Below are 18,112 nucleotides of genomic sequence, written 5' to 3' on the forward strand. Positions count from 1 at the left end.
TCCATTCATGCTGTTGAATAGCACACCTGCCTGCTCTGTCCCGTGTGGCGACTGGACTGACTCCGTCAGGACTTCCCAACGACATTTTATGCAAAACATCATGTTTCCCTCCAGTGTGGCATGGCATCATTATCTGAATAGGACATCAGTCGACGTTTTAGATCAATTATAAAATTAGATAAAAGTTGGGTACAATGTATATTATGTTATCAACTTATATTTGCTTAGGCTATACTTCTATGGGAGGCTTGCTAAAATGATCCCACAGTAGACTCTTTGAAAACGTTAAGGTGACGTTAATGTGCGCTTACTTCGGTCGTTCTGTGTGTTTACCCATTTTGCCTAGTTTTACATTACATTTACATTTAAGTCATTTAGCAGACGCTCTTATCCAGAGCGACTTACAAATTTTACGTTAGAGGGGAACTTGAAAACCGTTCATCTCATTTGCATACTGTTTTCCCACGGGGGAAGACTCCACGAACTTCCATACATCACGCTCGAGCCTCATCTACATGTTAACTGTCTTCGCGCGCCAACGGGACTAAAGACAGATGCTCGTGAGCCTTTAACTCAAACGGAATTAAGGCGCGTGGCGTTCTAAATTAATATTGGCTTCACCTGTTCTGTTCTTTTCTCTCTTTGACTATATTGAGACGTAGGTATATTGTTTAGAATTAATGAATGAAAATATGATATTTATTTAGGCTAAAACAGATGAAAAAACGCTGAGACGATAACCTCGAGGTTTGAGAAATGTTTAGGTCTCTATCTCCTATCGTTGTTTTATTTGAGCAAATCATTTGGAGTTATTTGACCTTTAGCCAGTTGTAACATATGACCTTTTAGATATGAAATAGGCCTACCCTAATGATGAGACGTTAGCATAACGGTCTCTCCAGGTGGGCTACGCAATAGGCTAAGGCCAATTGTATGTGCGCGGGTGCGTGCGTGCGTATTGGATCATATCCACACGGTTTTCTATTTGGTTCCTCCTGTGAACATTGTTTTTCTCGTGAAAATAAATCAACAGTTATTGTTTCAAGACCATTAAAGATTGTTGAGGCTGTGCGTTCTCTCATGAATGATAATCAGTGAGTTGTCTGTTTGGAGTAGAATAGAATAGACAATAATAGGATTTGATCTGTGATTGTAGAGAAAAGCGCTCGTTCTGAGAATAGAAAACATCTGCCTCCGTAGAGCGCTTTCATGACCGAAACTCCGGAAACTGTTTTTCTCCGATAGTGGAATGAACCGTTTATTGTGCGATAACCCTGGTGCGTCAGTCCTATTCCTCTATAATTCCACGCCGTGATTTAAATGCTGTCCCGCCACAAACGCGCCTCACTTTAGGGTCGTGTGTGTGAGAGAGAAAATAATACTTTATATTCAGTAACAACCACAGTGAGAGAACTATCCCGGAGTCGGACAGTCTGTTATTTCGCACAGAGCGAGGAGAGACGCAGCACGAGGACAATATTGACTCAAACGTTTACTTTGTGACTATAGCTCTCAACAGGAACCGGCGGATTCCTTACTAAATATAGACTACAACAATTGTCAAAGTTTTTGACAACAAACATTTACGGGTGTGGTGTTATCCTGCGTTCCGTTGGAGTTGATTTGTACATTTTGACTATTTTTTTTTTACCATTATTTGCCTTCCTCAAACGGACCTACAGCTACGTTTAAAGGTGGCTTTCTAAAGGGTATGTTTATTTTACATTTTTAATTGTTCCGTTAACATTTTATGGAAGTTATTCACAATAGTTTGATTTCACAGAGCAATAGGGGAAATTGTCAACTTATTTGCCAAATGCTACCAATAACTTTTCCCCTAAAATGTTTCGTTTAGCCCTTTTTGTGATTTGCCTCCCGGTTTGAACTGGTGAATGACATGCATTTTACGCACATCTTGGATGATTTCGTAACACAACTCCATAACATGAATCTCTAAAGTATGGCTTTTTAGTCAACTATTCAGCCTATTTTACCAAATGGGCATTTGGTCGAAAATGAGACTTTGTCAAAACGTTTGTTACTTTGACAAAGTGCTATTCTGTTGGCTGTAAATGTTTCTGTGCCGGTTTCTCCATCCCATAGCGTTGACTCAATTACTATAAAACAAGTGGCCATGCTCAGCCTCACCATATGGTCAAGGTGTGTGTGTATATTGAGCGATTCACGTTCTAATTGGCTCGACACGCATGGTAATTGTGTAATTGACACCGCTGTTGTTGGCTAGAAGCAGAGGGGTTCCGTGCTCATTTTCAGGTCCTGACCACGTCTGCAGAGAGGCGGATGTGATTAATGTAATCAAGTAACTTCTATTGTGATTGTTTGACATGGTGGGATTAGTTTATAGGCTAAATAAACCACCCATACGAGTTGAATAGCCTACCTTTGTCTGTCAACAAACAGTTTGTGATATTGGCACCAGGTTAAAATACTGTTTAGTGAACGAAACCTTCCACTTCATTAGGATTTGTTCAATACAAAACTCATTCTTCCTCCTTGAGGTAATCATTGATATGAGAAGGATGCATTTTAAAGTATTCGAATGCGGTCCATGGTCTCCTTTTTAAGGGAGAATGCATTTACAGTTTGACAGTTGCTTCCACACGATTTGAGACTCCGGCTACTTTTCTAGAGACTCGACACACACATGCAAAACGTCACACCTCTTGCAAAACCAAACACTAAATTCTAAACTATTTTGACTCTTCTCAAAATTGTGTTTTTGCATCAACTCCACACACACCAACAAATGTTTAGCTCTTATACACGCCAACTACACACGGACGTGACAAATGTAAAACACTCCTATTATCTTGTCTTTTGCATGTTCCGTGTGCAGTGGAGTCCACGGCAGTTTGTCATAGCACTCACACGTACATATATGCGCACAAACATATGCAGTATGTACACATTCAGTATATATGTACACTATAAACAGAAATGCAAGGGGAAAAATAAGATGTTTCTTTCACAACATTTTCATCCAGATTTCAGGATGAACACAAGACGACAAATACAGTAGAAGATAAATAAATAGGCTTGTCCTCGTCTTCATCCCCCTCTTCCTCTAACTCTCTCTCCTTTAATTGGCCTCCATTGTTGCCCAAACCAAGAAAGCCAACCTGAAGCCTATTTATAGTGCTCAAGCTCTGATTTTCTAAGTGAAGAAATCAGCTAGAAGTGTTTTTCACACGTCAGCACTGGGTGTCGGTAATCGGTAAAATGAGTGTGGCATTTTGAACGGCAGTGTTTTCCAAAAGAAACACGAGACCTGTTCGTTTTGAATGATGTCTGAACTGTGTTTAGTGTTTTGCAAAAAGTTTTTGTTTTTACAATTTGGAAACAGTGTACAGCAGATAATGTGCTTGTTCCACTGGATGTCATAAGGTGAAAGCACCAATTTGTAAGTCGCTCTGGATAAGAGCGTCTGCTAAATGACTTAAATGAAATGTAAATGTTGTAGTTTTGGTCTGAAAATGAGGTTAATGAGGTTTCACTGAGTGCCTCAACTACCACTTTTAGTGTGTGAGAGTGAGATTCTCGACTACCACTTTTAGAGTGAGATCGTAAAAACCTGTAACTATAATAGTCTCCTTTCTATGATGCATATGAAGAAAGGAAGAGGGATGTACTTGAACGCAGCCCCTTCATAAGGATGCATTGACAGTTTTTAAATCGGGGCCTAACGTCTCTCCTTCCTAAGGATACATTTTAATAACCATATTTGAACGGGGCCTAACGTCTCTCCTTCCTAAGGATACATTTTAATAACCATATTTGAACGGGGCCTAACGTCTCTCCTTCCTAAGGATACATTTTAATAACCATATTTGAACAGGGCCTAATGTCTCTCCTTCCTAAGGATACATTTTAATAACCATATTTGAACAGTGCCTAACGTCTCTCCTTCCTAAGGATACATTTGAACAGTATTTCAGTCTGCAGTCCTGACAGTAATCAGCCAATGAATAATGAACACAAAGGACTGAAGAACACACGCAGCGATAAATGTTCAACAGCTGTCAATGGCAGGGCTCATGAGATGCTGGTTTGTTGTCGGTCCAGTGTAGCTGCATGCCTGCCTTTAACAATTACCCTCTCCATAAATATGGGCTGGGGCAGGAAGGGGGTCAGGAGTGTGTCGGGAAGGGGTCTGCAGTGGGATCAGCACACACACATATATTAATATGTATATATATATGTATATATGTGTGTGTATATATATATATATATGTGTGTATTAATATATGTGTATATATATATATATGTATATTAATATGTGTATATTAATATGTGTATATATATATATATGTATATATTAATATGTGTATATATGTATATTAATATGTGTATGTATTCTATCATGTGACTCAGTCCTCAAAAGTCCTGTTTTCTTTAACCCTTATTATGAAACGCCAGTCAGTCCCCTCTGAGCCTCTATGGTACTTTAGTGTGTATCCAAAATGGCACCATACTCCCTATATAGTGCACTACTTTTGACTGACTTTCATTAGAGGTCAGGGGCAGTGGTTCTGGTCAAAAGGAGGGCACTATATAGGGAATAAGGTGCCATCTCTCCGTGCTGTGACCCACCTAAAGATTGTTTTCTTGTGCCCCCCCCACCCCAAATTTAAATGAGACTATTTTTTTTTTAGCCAGGCAGGGCCATGTCTCCAGTCTCAATCTGCGATTTGGAATAGTGGTGACCTAGTGAAGCAGGTGACTTTAAAGCCAAGCAGGCTTATCACTCTAATCTAAACACTATGATGTCATAATATGTTAACAGAATAATCCTGTATGTTTTCCAGTACTCCCTGTCATCTCTTCCGCCTTATGTGGCGGTGTGTCCCCGTTTGATGATGTCATCGTAACACCGTTTCTTCCTCCTTCTCAGGTGTCCCCAGGTGATGACCACACTGTTTTCCAGCCCAGCCCACGTCGTCATGAAGGACCGCGAGCCTCCGCCATCCTCCCTCACCCTGCTCCACTACCCTGGGATGACGGTCACCGCCAAGACCCCCGGGGATGACCCCTTTCCCTCCTCCACCTCTCCATCCCTCTCCAAACCACAGCCCTTCTGCCTGCAGACCCTCCAGACCAGCCCTCACCTCCTCGCCAGCATGCAGCTCCAGAAACTCAACTCCCACTACCAGAGTCTGGCTGGAGGCAGTGGTGCCTCAGGGCTCAACTCAGGGCCTCAGAGGGGGTTTGGGGGCTCCACGGTGGGCTCGGCTGGGCAGCTGGTCGGGGGTACCCCTGGAGGTGGCGGAGGTGGGAACCAGAGTTGTGGATCTGGCGGGATCATAGATTCTGACCCAGTGGATGAAGAGGTTCTGATGTCATTGGTCATAGAGCTGGGGTTGGACCGGGCCAATGAGCTGCCTGAACTCTGGCTGGGACAGAATGAGTTTGACTTTATAGCGGACGTACCTGCTGGATGTTGACCGGATAGAGAGATGGAAGGAGGGGATCTGTGCTCTCTTTCATTCTTCTGTTAGTCTCTTGTTTGGATGGACACAGACTCCGACGTCCCTGCCGCGTACTAACCTAAACACATAGAAAGAGAAACTGTCCTTTTGTTTTTTTTGGGGGGTCAACCTCAGTTTTTCTTTGAAAGAAAAATGATGACCACAAACGGACCCAAAGAGAGCATGCGCTCTTGTTTTTTTCCCCTCTGTACCACCCTCTCATTTCCTCTCTCAGAAGGACAGAGTGAGGACACGGGGCTGGGGTTTCGTCTTGTGTTTTTCTGTGAGTCTGTGTGTGTCAGAGAGGATGTCGACTTCAGGGGGAACTTGTGTTTACCTTCATTTATTCCTCGGCGCAAAAGGACCCTGAAGCGGCGTTAAGGGTTGTGAACATCCAACGGTTCAACAGAAACCAAGAGGGTCCTGTGGGTTTTGTCCCCTATCTATATTTAACAGTAGGGAAAACACTGAGGGATAGAAGAGCCTGGGGCCTGTCTCGTTGTACCTCCCATGGGCCTCCTGCACACGTTCACACACACTGACTGAAGGATGGGTGGTATTATGTTCCCTTAATGCAGCTGTGAAACAGGCACTTGTTCAGTTACCCCAGCGTTCAGGGGGTTTGATGCGACGCTAGGGTGAGAGAATGAGCGAGAGAGATGAGTGAGTGTACCTGTGTGTGAGAGGTTGTATGAGACAGACATGACAGGAGGCCTGTGTAGTCTCCATGGTATTGTCTGTATCTAAATATGTTATTGAGTCTCAAAGTCAGTGGTCTTCATGTAACTCTGTAGGAGGAACGACTCAGTTTCACCCTCCTGTCTTGTTTCTGCCCGATCTCCCCGTCTCGCTTTCCCTCTCTGTATGTATTGTAAGTCTCTTGCCCTATGGATATCTTGCCCTATGTCAAATGGATGATTTCTGAAGAAGCAAAGAGAGCTATGAGTCTCTCGCTTTCCCTTCTGTCTTTCTCTCTCCTGTGCTCTGAGCCAAGACACTCCGTCACTACCTACTCTGCTATGTTACTGTAAAAGTAAATGCGTACGTCCCAACTGGCACCCTATTCCCTATATAGTGCACGTATGGCCAGAGCCCTATGGGTCCTGGTCTAAAGTAGTGCACTATAAAGGGAATCGGGTGCCATTTGACTGTTCCAATCTATTAGTTAATGAGGCTGTAGGATACTGTTAAAGATGGCTGCCTTGTTTGTTTTTCTGGGGTGGAATGGGAGCGCTGAAGACTACCTAATGACAAACTGATTATTGAGTCATTAACTGATTTACTTACAGTACCTACATTGTGAAAGAGATGTATTTTTATGTCTTGTGCAACTCATTTTTTAAGACAGAAAAAATTGACGAAAGTTTTTCAATTGACTAAGTTCCCAGGTTTCAGTGAATAGAGTCCTAAAGCCTGAATCACATTGCATCAACACGACGTGAAAGACCACGTTTTAACACCCAGGAAATTGAAGATAACTACTGGGATATACCAACTTGTAATTTTGGCGCAAGAACATTTACTTTGATTTAGTTTTTGTTCGTTTTGCTTATTACATTTCACATATTTGTGTGACTTATTTTGTTTTAGGGTGAGAAACATCTTGCTATTGACTTTGTAAAAGAAACAAATATCAGATAGTAATGAATCACCTGTCTAGTAGATACTGTACTGATTGTATGATCCTTAATTTCTTAAATTCACACCTTTTCAAGTGAAGGCTTTCTTTTGTTTAAGAGGTGGACCTAATTTCTTTATTTGTCTCATCTTTGACTTTTGTTTTGCAATTTAAATGACGGAACGAATATATCCGAGGTTGATTTTATTTTTTTGCATCTCATTTGTATTTCTATGTAAATTACTAGATCATATTTAAATGGTTGTATTTTTGTTCTCTGCATGTTTGGGAAAATAAAGAATACCGAACTGAATATTCTCTCCGTTTCTCATTAGTACTATAGTCTACCATTTAGATTTTTACACAACTTAGTTCACTATCTGTACACAAACTCATGATACTGTAGTTGAGAACAGTTCACACATGAATGAAAAATGGTTGGTCATAACGTTCTTATAAAATGTCGCCCTCTAGCGTCAACTTTTTCAAAATGCCTCAAAGTTCACTGGTGGAGTCCAAGAGCAAGACTGTAGGCCTACAACAGTCAGCATGTGTAACGGCGAAACACTGCAGATAAAGGTGATTTGAAACTGCATACCTTTTTAAAGAAACGAGGACCATCATATGAAAACAAATTGATTCAACAGACTGTGGTGTGTGTGTATGTGTATATATATTATACACACTGTTGCAGGTTTACTGAGGACCAGGGGTCAGACGGGCATAATATACCAGCTTCGCGTAGAAGTATATGACTTGTAACAGACTGAATTGAGTAGACAGAATTGAAAGCATAGGAACGCAAGCTGCAGAACAGGACGTCACTGGTGACGTTCGGCATGGGAACACCCGGAATAACGGCTTGATTATCTTGCACCGCACAAACAGAAGGGCTCTGTCCTGCGCGTTGGTATTTCCTGACAGAGATAGCGGGAGGAAATCAGAGAGGCTCAGGGAATAGAATAGAAAAAACAGGCTACACAACATATCAAAAAGTATGTGTTTACTACCGATGAAGACATTTAGGCAAGACTTTAAGAATCAAGATAATATTACGAAAAGAAGTTCAACTGTGTTTTGGCCTATTATAGATTGAGACGGATTGAATTTGATATATAACATATTTACAATCATAAGAATCACAATGAGAGCCATATAATGTATGGGTACCATATATTACAATACAAACACTGACTTACGTAGCTGCTACAATAATATAAAAATCGATACTGTATTTCTCGAGGTAGTCACCTCATACAAGGACTTGGGAGTTTGGCTAGACGATACTGTCCTTCTCTCAGCACATATCAAAGCTGAGGGCTAAAGTTAAATCTAGACTTGATTTCCTCTATTGTAATTGCTCCTCTCACCCCAGCTGTCAAACTAACCCTGATTCAGATGACCATCCTACCCATGCTAGATTACGGAGACATAATTTATAGATCGGCAGGTAAGGGTGCTCTCGAGTGGCTAAATGTTCTTTACCATTTGGCCATCAGATTTGCCACGATGCTCCGTATAGGACACATCACTGCACTCTACTCTCCTCTGTAAACTGGTCATCTCTGTATACCCGTAACAAGACCCACTGGTTGATGCTTATTTATAAAACGCTCTTAGTCCTCACTCCCCCCTATCTGAGATACCTACTGCAGCCCTCATCCTCCACATACAACACCCATTCTGCCAGTCACATTCTGTTAAAGGTCCCGAAACCACACACATCCCTGGGTTGCTCTTCTTTTCAGTTCTCTGGAGCTAGTGACTGGAACGAGCTGCAACAAACACTCAAACTGGACAGTTTTATCTCAATCTCTTCATTCAAAGACTCAATCATGGACACTCTTACTGACAGTTGTGGCTGCTTTGTGTGATTGTTGTCTCTACGTTCTCTACCTTCTTGCCCTTTGTGCTGTTGTCTGTGCCCAATAATGTTTGTACCATGTTGTGTTGCTACCATGCTGTGTTGTCATGTGTTGCTGCCTTGCTATGTTGTTGTCTTAGGTCTCTCTTTATGTAGTGTTGTGTTGTCTCTCTTGTCATGATGTGTGTTTTGTCCTATATTGATATTTATTTTAAATCCCAGCCCCCATCCCTGCAGGAGGCCTTATATGCCTTTCAGTAGGCCATCATTGTAAATAAGAATTTGTTATTTTTAAATGTTTTAAATTGAACCTTTATTTAACTAGGTAAGTCAGTTAATTAATAACAAATTCTTATTTACAATGATGGCCTACCGAGGAACAGTGCCTTGTTCAGGGGCAGAACGACAGCATTTTACATTGTTAGCTCGGGATTCGATCCAGCAACCTTTCTTAACTGGTTTACCAAGTTAAATAAAGGTTAAATAAAATAAATTTCTGACACGTTATAGGAACATCCAGTCGCAGTTATTCTCCTCGACACTAGAGAGCGGACCAAATAAATTATGCTCGGTTTGTCCCTCATCATGCACTGTACTCTGTCTTATTTTGCAAGGACTCGAAGTGGGAGGTCCTTTTCCTCGCAGACTCCAACATGGTGAGCCGTATTTCTTTATGATTTTCTCCCGAATCATCATCAAACATCACTTTTTCTGAAAATAATATTGCACATATAACTGCGATTGTATGAAAATATATACTTTGTACAATGGTTAGTCCCTGTATTTAAATAGTAAGTTATGTCTGAGTCTCTGAAACGATTTTAGAAAAACTGATTCGTTTGACCATTGTAGCCACCGGCTAGCTGGTTAGCATCAACTCTGCCCATTTCAGCCAAACATGTTTCCGTTACCACGATTTCTACGTTCAAAAAACTACTCTCTAAGTTTATACCAGCCTTGGTAATTGAGCACACCTTTTGCGGCGAAAATGTGTAAAATAAGCTATTTTTCTTGTGCTTTCACCGAGTAGGCCCCAGCCGGAAATCGCGTTCGTGGACAGTATAGCAAATAAGTAACTTGCATGCTAACATCTGCTAGCCATACGGGTCGCATGGTACCTTTGTCCGGTAGGCTGTTCCAGTGAAGTTGTACTGCTGTGTTGTTTAACCTTGTTTTCTGTTTACCAGGCACGAGGACCGAAGAAGCACCTGAAGCGCGTTGCAGCGCCCAAGCATTGGATGCTTGACAAGCTCACCGGAGTGTTCGTAAGTACATAGATACTTTCTATGTTGAAACCACAATGTTACTAGCTGGTTGCAGACTAGTATACAAATGGTTGGTCATTCATATCTAGCCATCAGTTTTCCATTATTTTCTCGACGAACATGTCATTCATTGTCTTGTCCCCTACCTGTTCCTCACCTGGGCTGTTGGAACACCGCGCGACCCAACCTAACTTGAGGCACGTTCCCCTCCTATTGAAATAACATTTGCTTACTTGTCAAAAACAAAAAAAACATTATTAAAGTGAGCACGGCAAACAGTTTATGCCGTTGCTGGAAGGCGCTACATACTCAATTCTACTCTTTACGTGTATTAGGATGGGGCCTGTATACTTGTGTGTCTGAGCAGAGCTATTGTTCAGGGCCTGTGTACTTGACTTGTGCTTCTGAGCAGAGCTGTTGTTCAGGGCCTGTGTACTTGACTTGTGCTTCTGAGCAGAGCTGTTGTAAAGCAAGTGAGTTTGTTTATACTAGACCCCACCTACAGTCAACCAATCACATCAATGCAGAATTTTGCTGGCGCATGGTACGAAACTACCTGAGGCTCAGCGATTGCATCACACCATACATATGGCACCTCCGTATCAAGCATAAATCGTCTGTTGCTAGATTGTGGCCCTACAAATGTTTTTAACCAATGGTGTTAGTAACATGCATTTTTGTAGTCATTTGCTATTTCATCTACTGAACAGTTGTGGCTTTCCCTCCCATCCTAACCCCCATTCCCCACGTACTATCATACTCTGTCCTCCCTGTGTATAGTGGTCTGCTGTCCCTGCATTGTCTATAGCCAATATTGTTAATGAAGGTAGACTCAGCAACGTGCCTTTGCCACAAGCAGCACCGCGGATATTGCAACGAATGAGATGCAAAACTTCACACTGTGTCGGTGTATGAAGATGGGTTTGCTTCACGCTGTTATGTGGGAATTCTGGGAAACTGGAAGTTTAGCCTCGTGCCTCAACGCACTTAGTAGTTTCAGATATTGAACCACTATGCAGTTTACTTCGTGCGTCTACCTACGTCATATGGTTGAATCCGCTTTTTAACTGCTCTAATATAGTTAGTGCCTAACCCTATTCTCCCCCTGTAGGCTCCTCGTCCCTCCACTGGTCCCCACAAGCTGAGGGAGTGCCTGCCCCTCATAATCTTCCTCAGGAACCGTCTGAAGTACGCCCTGACCGGAGATGAGGTCAAGAAGATCTGCATGCAAAGGTTCATCAAGATCGACGGCAAAGTCCGCACTGATATCACCTACCCAGCTGGCTTCATGGGTAAGTCTGGCTGGGGGACAGTGGTTGGGTGAGGAAGGGAGCCATAGGGGAAGGCAATGGGAGAAGCCAAGGAGTACGGAAGGGTGGGTAAATGTTCGCCTGGCTCCTTTCGGGGTTAGGCGACGTGAACGTCTGTGCCTCTCATATTCCTTTGAGAGACCTTCGCTTGGAAAAATTGAGAAATAAACCCCCCTGCATTATTAGTTTGTCCCTTTTTGAGACATACAGCCAGTATACACTTCCACAAATTATTTTAAGATTAAATCAAGAAGTATGTAAATTATTGTCATCCTTTCACAGATCTTAGTTGTGCAAATTTAGATCAGATGTTTGGTGCCATATTTCTCAAGTGTGGGGGGGGGGAAATGCATGAACTATTATTTCATTGAATGATAAACACTTAATTGAAGAATCCCGTCAATAGTTCCCATTCCTGCTAGGCGTAGTACTGTTGACCAATGACTGACAGAGGCATAGTTTTCGGCTATCTAACTTTGTGTGCAACTACGGGGGGGGGAAATGGATTGTATTGGCTTAGACCACTGGCTCTCAGTCCTGGTCCTGGGGACCTAAAAGGGGTGCATGTTTTTGCCCTAGCACTACACGGCTGATTAAAAATTGTCAGCTCATCAAAAGGCTTTGATTTTCAATCAGGTGTGTAGTTGCTAGGGCAAAAACATGCACCCCTTTAGGTCCCCGGGACCAGGGTTGAGAACCAGTGGCTTAGACTGCTGACAACATGTAAAACTATATTCTCTCAATGTTTATTGAAAACCCATACATTTTGCACAATGAGCATTTTTCTTTCAAATACATCTTTGCAGTTCATTTCATTTGATGGTTAGCTAGAGCTTTAACAAAAAAAAAAGTTTTGTTGCCATATTGACATGATCAGTCAAAAACGCCTCAAAACAAGACATGGCATCAAGAATACGATACAAATCACTTCTGATTCCCACGTGACAGCTTGTCACTGTTGCTATGTGACGTCATAATCGTAACGCATGCCTTCCGGTGTCATTCCCCGTAAGTTGTTGATCAACCCGTCTGTGCAAACGGTTAAGCCAATCGCATGCGTCGTAGTCTCATGTGTGGTGAGAGAATGAGCGATACTAAGTCCTACATGCATCCTCCCTTGACGCAATCGCACATTTGTTTGGGGGGGTTCGTTGCGCTGGCGAAAGCAAAGCTAGAAGCATCTGTTTTTTTTTTCCACCTCAGCCAGTGAGGAATGTAGAGGGCAATGAAGACACACTTTGGTTTTGATCAACGAGCTGAAATAAATCTCACCAATACCTCTAAGAAGTTCTGAGCTCTAATCAATAGGATGTTTATTATGATTCAACCTGGGCCTAGGTCACTAAACATGGTGCTGAAGCTCCCCTGATTCGTCTCTACAGGAATTGTCTGATTGGATATGGATGGGCTGTAGGGCACTAATGGTAATGGCTGGCTTGCTCTGGGCTTTTAGGACAGTGAATGATTTTTCATTTGTTTTTTTTGATAGTGGTGCTGCTTGGTGTTACTGGGTAGCTGTAAGACCAGATGGTCACTTCAAGGCATTACCTCTGGGCTCCCAGTATTACACGCCACCAAACCTCCAGTATTACACGCCACCAAACCTCCAGTATTACACGCCACCAAACCTCCAGTATTACACGCCACCAAACCTCCAGTATTACACGCCACCAAACCTCCAGTATTACACGCCACCCAACCTCCTGTATACACTCCACCCAACCTCCTGTATACACTCCACCAAACCTCCTGTATACACTCCACCAAACCTCCTGTATACACTCCACCCAATCTCCCGTAATACACGCCACCAAACCTCCCAGTATTACACGCCACCAAACCTCCCAGTATTACACTCCACCAAACCTCCCAGTATTACACTCCACCCAACCTCCCGTAATACACGCCACCCAACCTCCCAGTATTACACGCCACCAAACCTCCCAGTATTACACTCCACCAAACCTCCCAGTATTACACTCCACCAAACCTCCCAGTATTACACTCCACCAAACCTCCCAGTATTACACTCCACCAAACCTCCCAGTATTACACACCACCAAACCTCCCAGTATTACACACCACCAAACCTCCCAGTATTACACACCACCAAACCTCCCAGTATTACACACCACCAAACCTCCCAGTATTACACACCACCAAACCTCCCAGTATTACACTCCACCAAACCTCCCAGTATTACACTCCACCAAACCTCCCAGTATTACACGCCACCAAACCTCCCAGTATTACACGCCACCAAACCTCCCGTATTACACGCCACCAAACCAATAGACATATTCGTGTTTTTCTCGGGTGCGCATGTTCCCTCACAAACACACACAGTAGTTCTTATCACCTTTATCCCTGCCAAGAGCGACGACCACGGTGTGGTTGATTAATTTCCTAGACCAGGTGACTCAGCCCACCGTGTCACACCTCTCCTTCTCTGGACCATATCACGCTGTGGAGAAGCTCTATTCCATTTCCTGTTTTCTCACGTCCTTCCTCTACCCATTGGCTGAGAAGGTGGGGGGGGGTCTGAGATGTAGTCTAGCTTGTCTAAAATATTGTCGACTTTCATTCCGTTAGTCAATAACAGTTGAACCATCTGAAGTGTTTCCTAATATGAGAATGTAATGGTAACTGAAACTGACAAATATTCCCTTTTTTGGGGGGATTTCATGCAAAAAGCTGTTTTGTTCAACCATGACAGACTGAATGTTGTTGTTTGTCTATGTTCTGGGTGTGATCATTGACTCTTAATGCGTGTGCTATGTCTGTCTAGATGTGATCAGTATTGAGAAGACTGGAGAGCACTTCCGTCTGATCTACGATGTGAAGGGACGTTTTACTGTTCACCGCATCACTGCTGAGGAGGCCCAGGTATGACGCACGTTGTCACCGCATAACCCTACCGGTTTGTTGTTGTTGAGCAGTACCGTTATAATTGGCTGAATCGTCTGTATGACGGAGCAATGAAGACAAACTTTGGTTTTGATCAACGAGCTGAAAAAAAAACCCTCACCAATACCTCTAAGAAGTTCTGAGCTCCAAACAAAATAATTAACTGAATCCTAATGTGAAATGGTTGGTTTTCTACCTTGTGTAAATAAATGGCGTGCGTGATTTCAGTCGGATCCCTTGTGCTGTATACAGAGCATTCGGAAAGTATTCAGACCACTTCACTTTATCCATATTTGGTTGTGTTACAGCCTTATTCTAAAATATATATATTTCATCAGCAATCTACACAATACCCCATAATGACAAAGTGAAAAAAGGTTTTTAGAAATGTTTTGCAAATGTATTCAAAGTAATAATAATAAATAAGGTAAGTATTCAGAGGACACAGGGCAGGAATGCGTAAAAATAAATCTCGGTTGCAACCCTCACTACAGAGTTCATCTGCCTCTGGAAGCAACATCAGCACAATAACTGTTTTGTCGGGAGCTTCGTGAAATGGGTTTCCATGACCGAGCAGCCGCACAAAAGCCTAAGATCACCCAGGTGCGATGCCAAGCGTCGGCTGGAGTGGTGTAAAGCTTGCCGACAGTGGAAATGCGTTCTCTGGAGTTATGAAATACATTTCACCATCTGGCAGACCAATGGACTTTAGCGGATGCCAGGAGAACGCTAACTTCCCCAATGCACAGTGCCAACTATAAAGTGTGGTGGAGGAATAATGGTCTGGGGAGCTTTTTCATGTTCAGGCTAGGCCCTCTAGTTCTAGTGAAGGGAATTCTTAACGCTACAGCATACAATGACATTCTAGATGTTTCTGTGCTTCCAACTTTGGTAACAGTTTGGGGAATAGCCTTTCCTGTTTCAGCATGAAGATGCCCCCGTGCACAAAGCGAGGCCCATAAAGAAATGGTGTGTTGATCGGTGTGGAAGAACTTGACTTGCTTGCACAGAGCCCTGACCTCATTCCCATCGAACACCTTTGGGATGAATTGGCACGCCGACTGATAGCAAGGCCTTATCGCCCAACAGCAGTGCCTGACTTCACCAATGTTCTTGTAGCTGAATGGAAGAAGCATATGTGGCAAGTCCCCGCAGCAATGTTCCAACATCTATCTAGGTGAAGGCCTTCCCAGAAGAGTGGAGGTTGTTATAGCAGCAATGTTCCATCATCTAGTGGAAGGCCTTCCCAGAAGAGTGGAGGTTGTTATAGCAACAATGTTCCAACATCTAGTGGCAGGCCTTCCCAGAAGAGTGGAGGTTGTTATAGCAACAATGTTCCAACATCTAGTGGAAGGCCTTCCCAGAAGAGTGGAGGCTGTTATAGCAGCAAAGGGGAGACCAACTCCATATTAATTCCCATGATTTTGGAATGAGATATTTGAAGAGCAGGTCTCCGCATACTTCTGTTTGTGTAGTATAGTTGGGGTTCAGACCCCAAAACCTAGCGATTTGTCAAGTCAACTTTTGAGACATTTTTGGATTTAAGTGCTTAAGTTACTAGACTAGAAACTAGGTTATGGAAAGCCTTAACATAACAATCACTCACTTTCTTCTCGTCCATCTCCAGTACAAGCTGTGTAAGGTGAAGAAGAACCTGATGGGTACCAAGGGAGTCCCCGCACTGGTGACCCATGACGCCCGCACCATCCGCTACCCAGACCCCCTCATCAAGGTCAACGACACAGTCCGCATCGACCTCGCCACCGGCAAGATCACAGAACACATCAAGTTCGACACAGGTAACGTGATTTTATGGAATAAAATTTAAAAAATAAAAACTTCTAGTGACCTAAAATGGTTTGATACCGGTGAGGAAATGGGTTTAGAGATTGGGGGATTGATTTGTCTTGTATTTTATATACTACCCACCTATATACTCAAAAGCACTTTATGTAGTAAGGAAGTGAAGCTTCTCATCCTCCACCAATGTGGGGCAACCATTTTGTGAAATTGAACAGAAAATATTGAGCAGGATTTAATTGGTGCAGCTTGTTCAGTGCTGTTATGTCTCCCTGCACACCAACTAGTTTCCCACCTTCCCTGTCTGCATCCCGTGGCTGACAGGGACGCATGGCCTCTGACACCTTTTTACACAAGACAGGGAATTTACAACGGTTTGCTTTGGTACTCTGCAGACACAGACGGTACATTACGGGATAGTAACATCTGTTCATTCAGACATTTTCTCCATAAGCACGCTTAGAAGCAAACCAACACTACGACCCAATCAAACTCGGCATTCTTCTGAAGCAGTTCTAAACCTCCTTCTCTCCTCTCTTCCCTCCTCTCTTCCCCCCTCTCTCCTCTCTTCCCCCCTCCCTCGTAGGTAACCTGTGCATGGTGACTGGCGGTGCCAATTTGGGGCGGATTGGTATCATCACTAACCGGGAAAGGCACCCTGGCTCGTTTGACGTGGTTCACGTCAAAGACAGCGCTGGAAACATCTTCGCCACCAGGCTGGGAAACATCTTCATCATTGGCAAGGTGAGCAGAGGAGTTGGGATGTAGGCGACCACGTACAGAGGGAGCACTAAACATGCAAATACACGTTGAAGACAACTCGACCCCCCCCCCTCCATTTCTTGACACGCTTGTAGTTGCTCAGTACTCGTGTGTGTAATTGTACGGAGGTAGAACAAAGCCAATGCTATGTCTTCGGTACCAGTGTGATATTGTCTGCTGGTTCTATCCTCAATCGCTGGCACACTTTAGATTGATGAAGAGCAGGTTCACATCTATACCAAACCAAGTAGACTGCAAACCGTGTTTTAATGTTTTACTCTTCTGTCTGCTGGGGTGGGGACTTGGGAAGGAGATCAAGTTGTCCACCATACGTTCTCATATTCTGGCCTTTTTCCCAACCAGCATGATCACTTCTTAAAAGCATAATGTCACTTTTCAAAGCTATTTATTTATTCCTGTGAACGCATGTCCATTTCCTGTTCAGATTTGTCAGTTCTGATGGTTGATGGCTAAAACTTTAAATAATTGAATGTGAGTTGCACCCGGTTCCCTTCAAGTGTCCTAATCTTTTCTCCTTCCCCGTCTCCAGGGCAACAAGCCGTGGGTGTCCCTGCCTCGTGGAAAGGGTATCCGCCTCACAATCGCTGAGGAGCGGGACAAGAGAATCGCTGCCAAGGCCGGCAGCAGCTAAATCCTATATGTAGGTCTAGGCATCCTGGCTTTGAAATAAAAACATGTTATTTACAAAAAAAAACATCAGTTTTCCATGTTGTTTCGTCAATTATTTGTTAATGTATATTTTCAGAGCAGCTTTCCCCAACAAATGGGCTCACACTTGAATAGTAGTTTCAATCTTCACATAAATTAGTATTTTATGTCTCCCAGAATCTCCCCTCAACATCTGGAATTTCTAAGGTGGATTTGAGGACCCAATGGCACACTGTTCCCTATATAGCGCACTACTTTTGACCAGGCACCATAGGCCTCTTGGGCCTTACTTATTAACCTTGCTGATGTACAGAAGGAACCTCCAGAACATAGTTTTCGGAAGTTGGCGTTTCTAAAAACTGATCTTGACATGAACGTGTGTGCTTTATCTTCTAGACCGTGCGCTTTTTCTAGTGGTTGGTTATTATTGC

General features: G+C 43.1%; 2 protein-coding genes and 3 non-coding genes across 6 annotated transcripts; all 5 read left to right on the plus strand.

The window, feature by feature from the left end:
* The first annotated feature begins 1,131 nt into the window (after positions 1-1,131).
* Positions 1,132-7,417, plus strand: LOC115122903 (cbp/p300-interacting transactivator 1-like). Of its 2 annotated transcripts, XM_029652176.2 has the most exons (3): positions 1,132-1,709; positions 4,674-4,737; positions 4,913-7,417. In XM_029652176.2, the coding sequence occupies exon 3, from the start codon at positions 4,926-4,928 to the stop codon at positions 5,460-5,462; it is 537 nt and encodes a 178-aa protein (XP_029508036.1). In that variant the 5' UTR covers positions 1,132-1,709; positions 4,674-4,737; positions 4,913-4,925; the 3' UTR covers positions 5,463-7,417. The 2 variants fall into 2 exon arrangements, with proteins under 2 accessions (XP_029508036.1, XP_029508035.1); XM_029652175.2 differs by lacking the exon at positions 4,674-4,737 and having other exon boundaries at positions 1,144-1,709.
* A 2,123-nt stretch (positions 7,418-9,540) lies between these two features.
* On the plus strand, positions 9,541-17,732 carry LOC115122904 (small ribosomal subunit protein eS4-like). Its single transcript, XM_029652179.2, has 7 exons — positions 9,541-9,624; positions 10,156-10,233; positions 11,345-11,525; positions 14,332-14,429; positions 16,078-16,249; positions 16,837-16,994; positions 17,563-17,732. Exons 1-7 carry the CDS (start codon positions 9,622-9,624, stop codon positions 17,662-17,664), a joined length of 792 nt encoding a protein of 263 aa, XP_029508039.1. The 5' UTR covers positions 9,541-9,621; the 3' UTR covers positions 17,665-17,732.
* LOC115122906 (small nucleolar RNA SNORD61) lies at positions 12,766-12,841 on the plus strand. The gene has a single exon (XR_003862535.1). It is a non-coding gene; the product is annotated as a small nucleolar RNA SNORD61 (small nucleolar RNA).
* LOC115122907 (small nucleolar RNA SNORD61) lies at positions 14,519-14,597 on the plus strand. Its single transcript, XR_003862536.1, has one exon. It is a non-coding gene; the product is annotated as a small nucleolar RNA SNORD61 (small nucleolar RNA).
* On the plus strand, positions 17,083-17,219 carry LOC115122905 (small nucleolar RNA SNORA57). Its single transcript, XR_003862534.1, has one exon. It is a non-coding gene; the product is annotated as a small nucleolar RNA SNORA57 (small nucleolar RNA).
* Positions 17,733-18,112: the final 380 nt, after the last annotated feature.

Source organism: Oncorhynchus nerka, linkage group LG12, assembly GCF_034236695.1.
Source record: "Oncorhynchus nerka isolate Pitt River linkage group LG12, Oner_Uvic_2.0, whole genome shotgun sequence".
NCBI classification, from domain to species: domain Eukaryota; kingdom Metazoa; phylum Chordata; class Actinopteri; order Salmoniformes; family Salmonidae; genus Oncorhynchus; species Oncorhynchus nerka.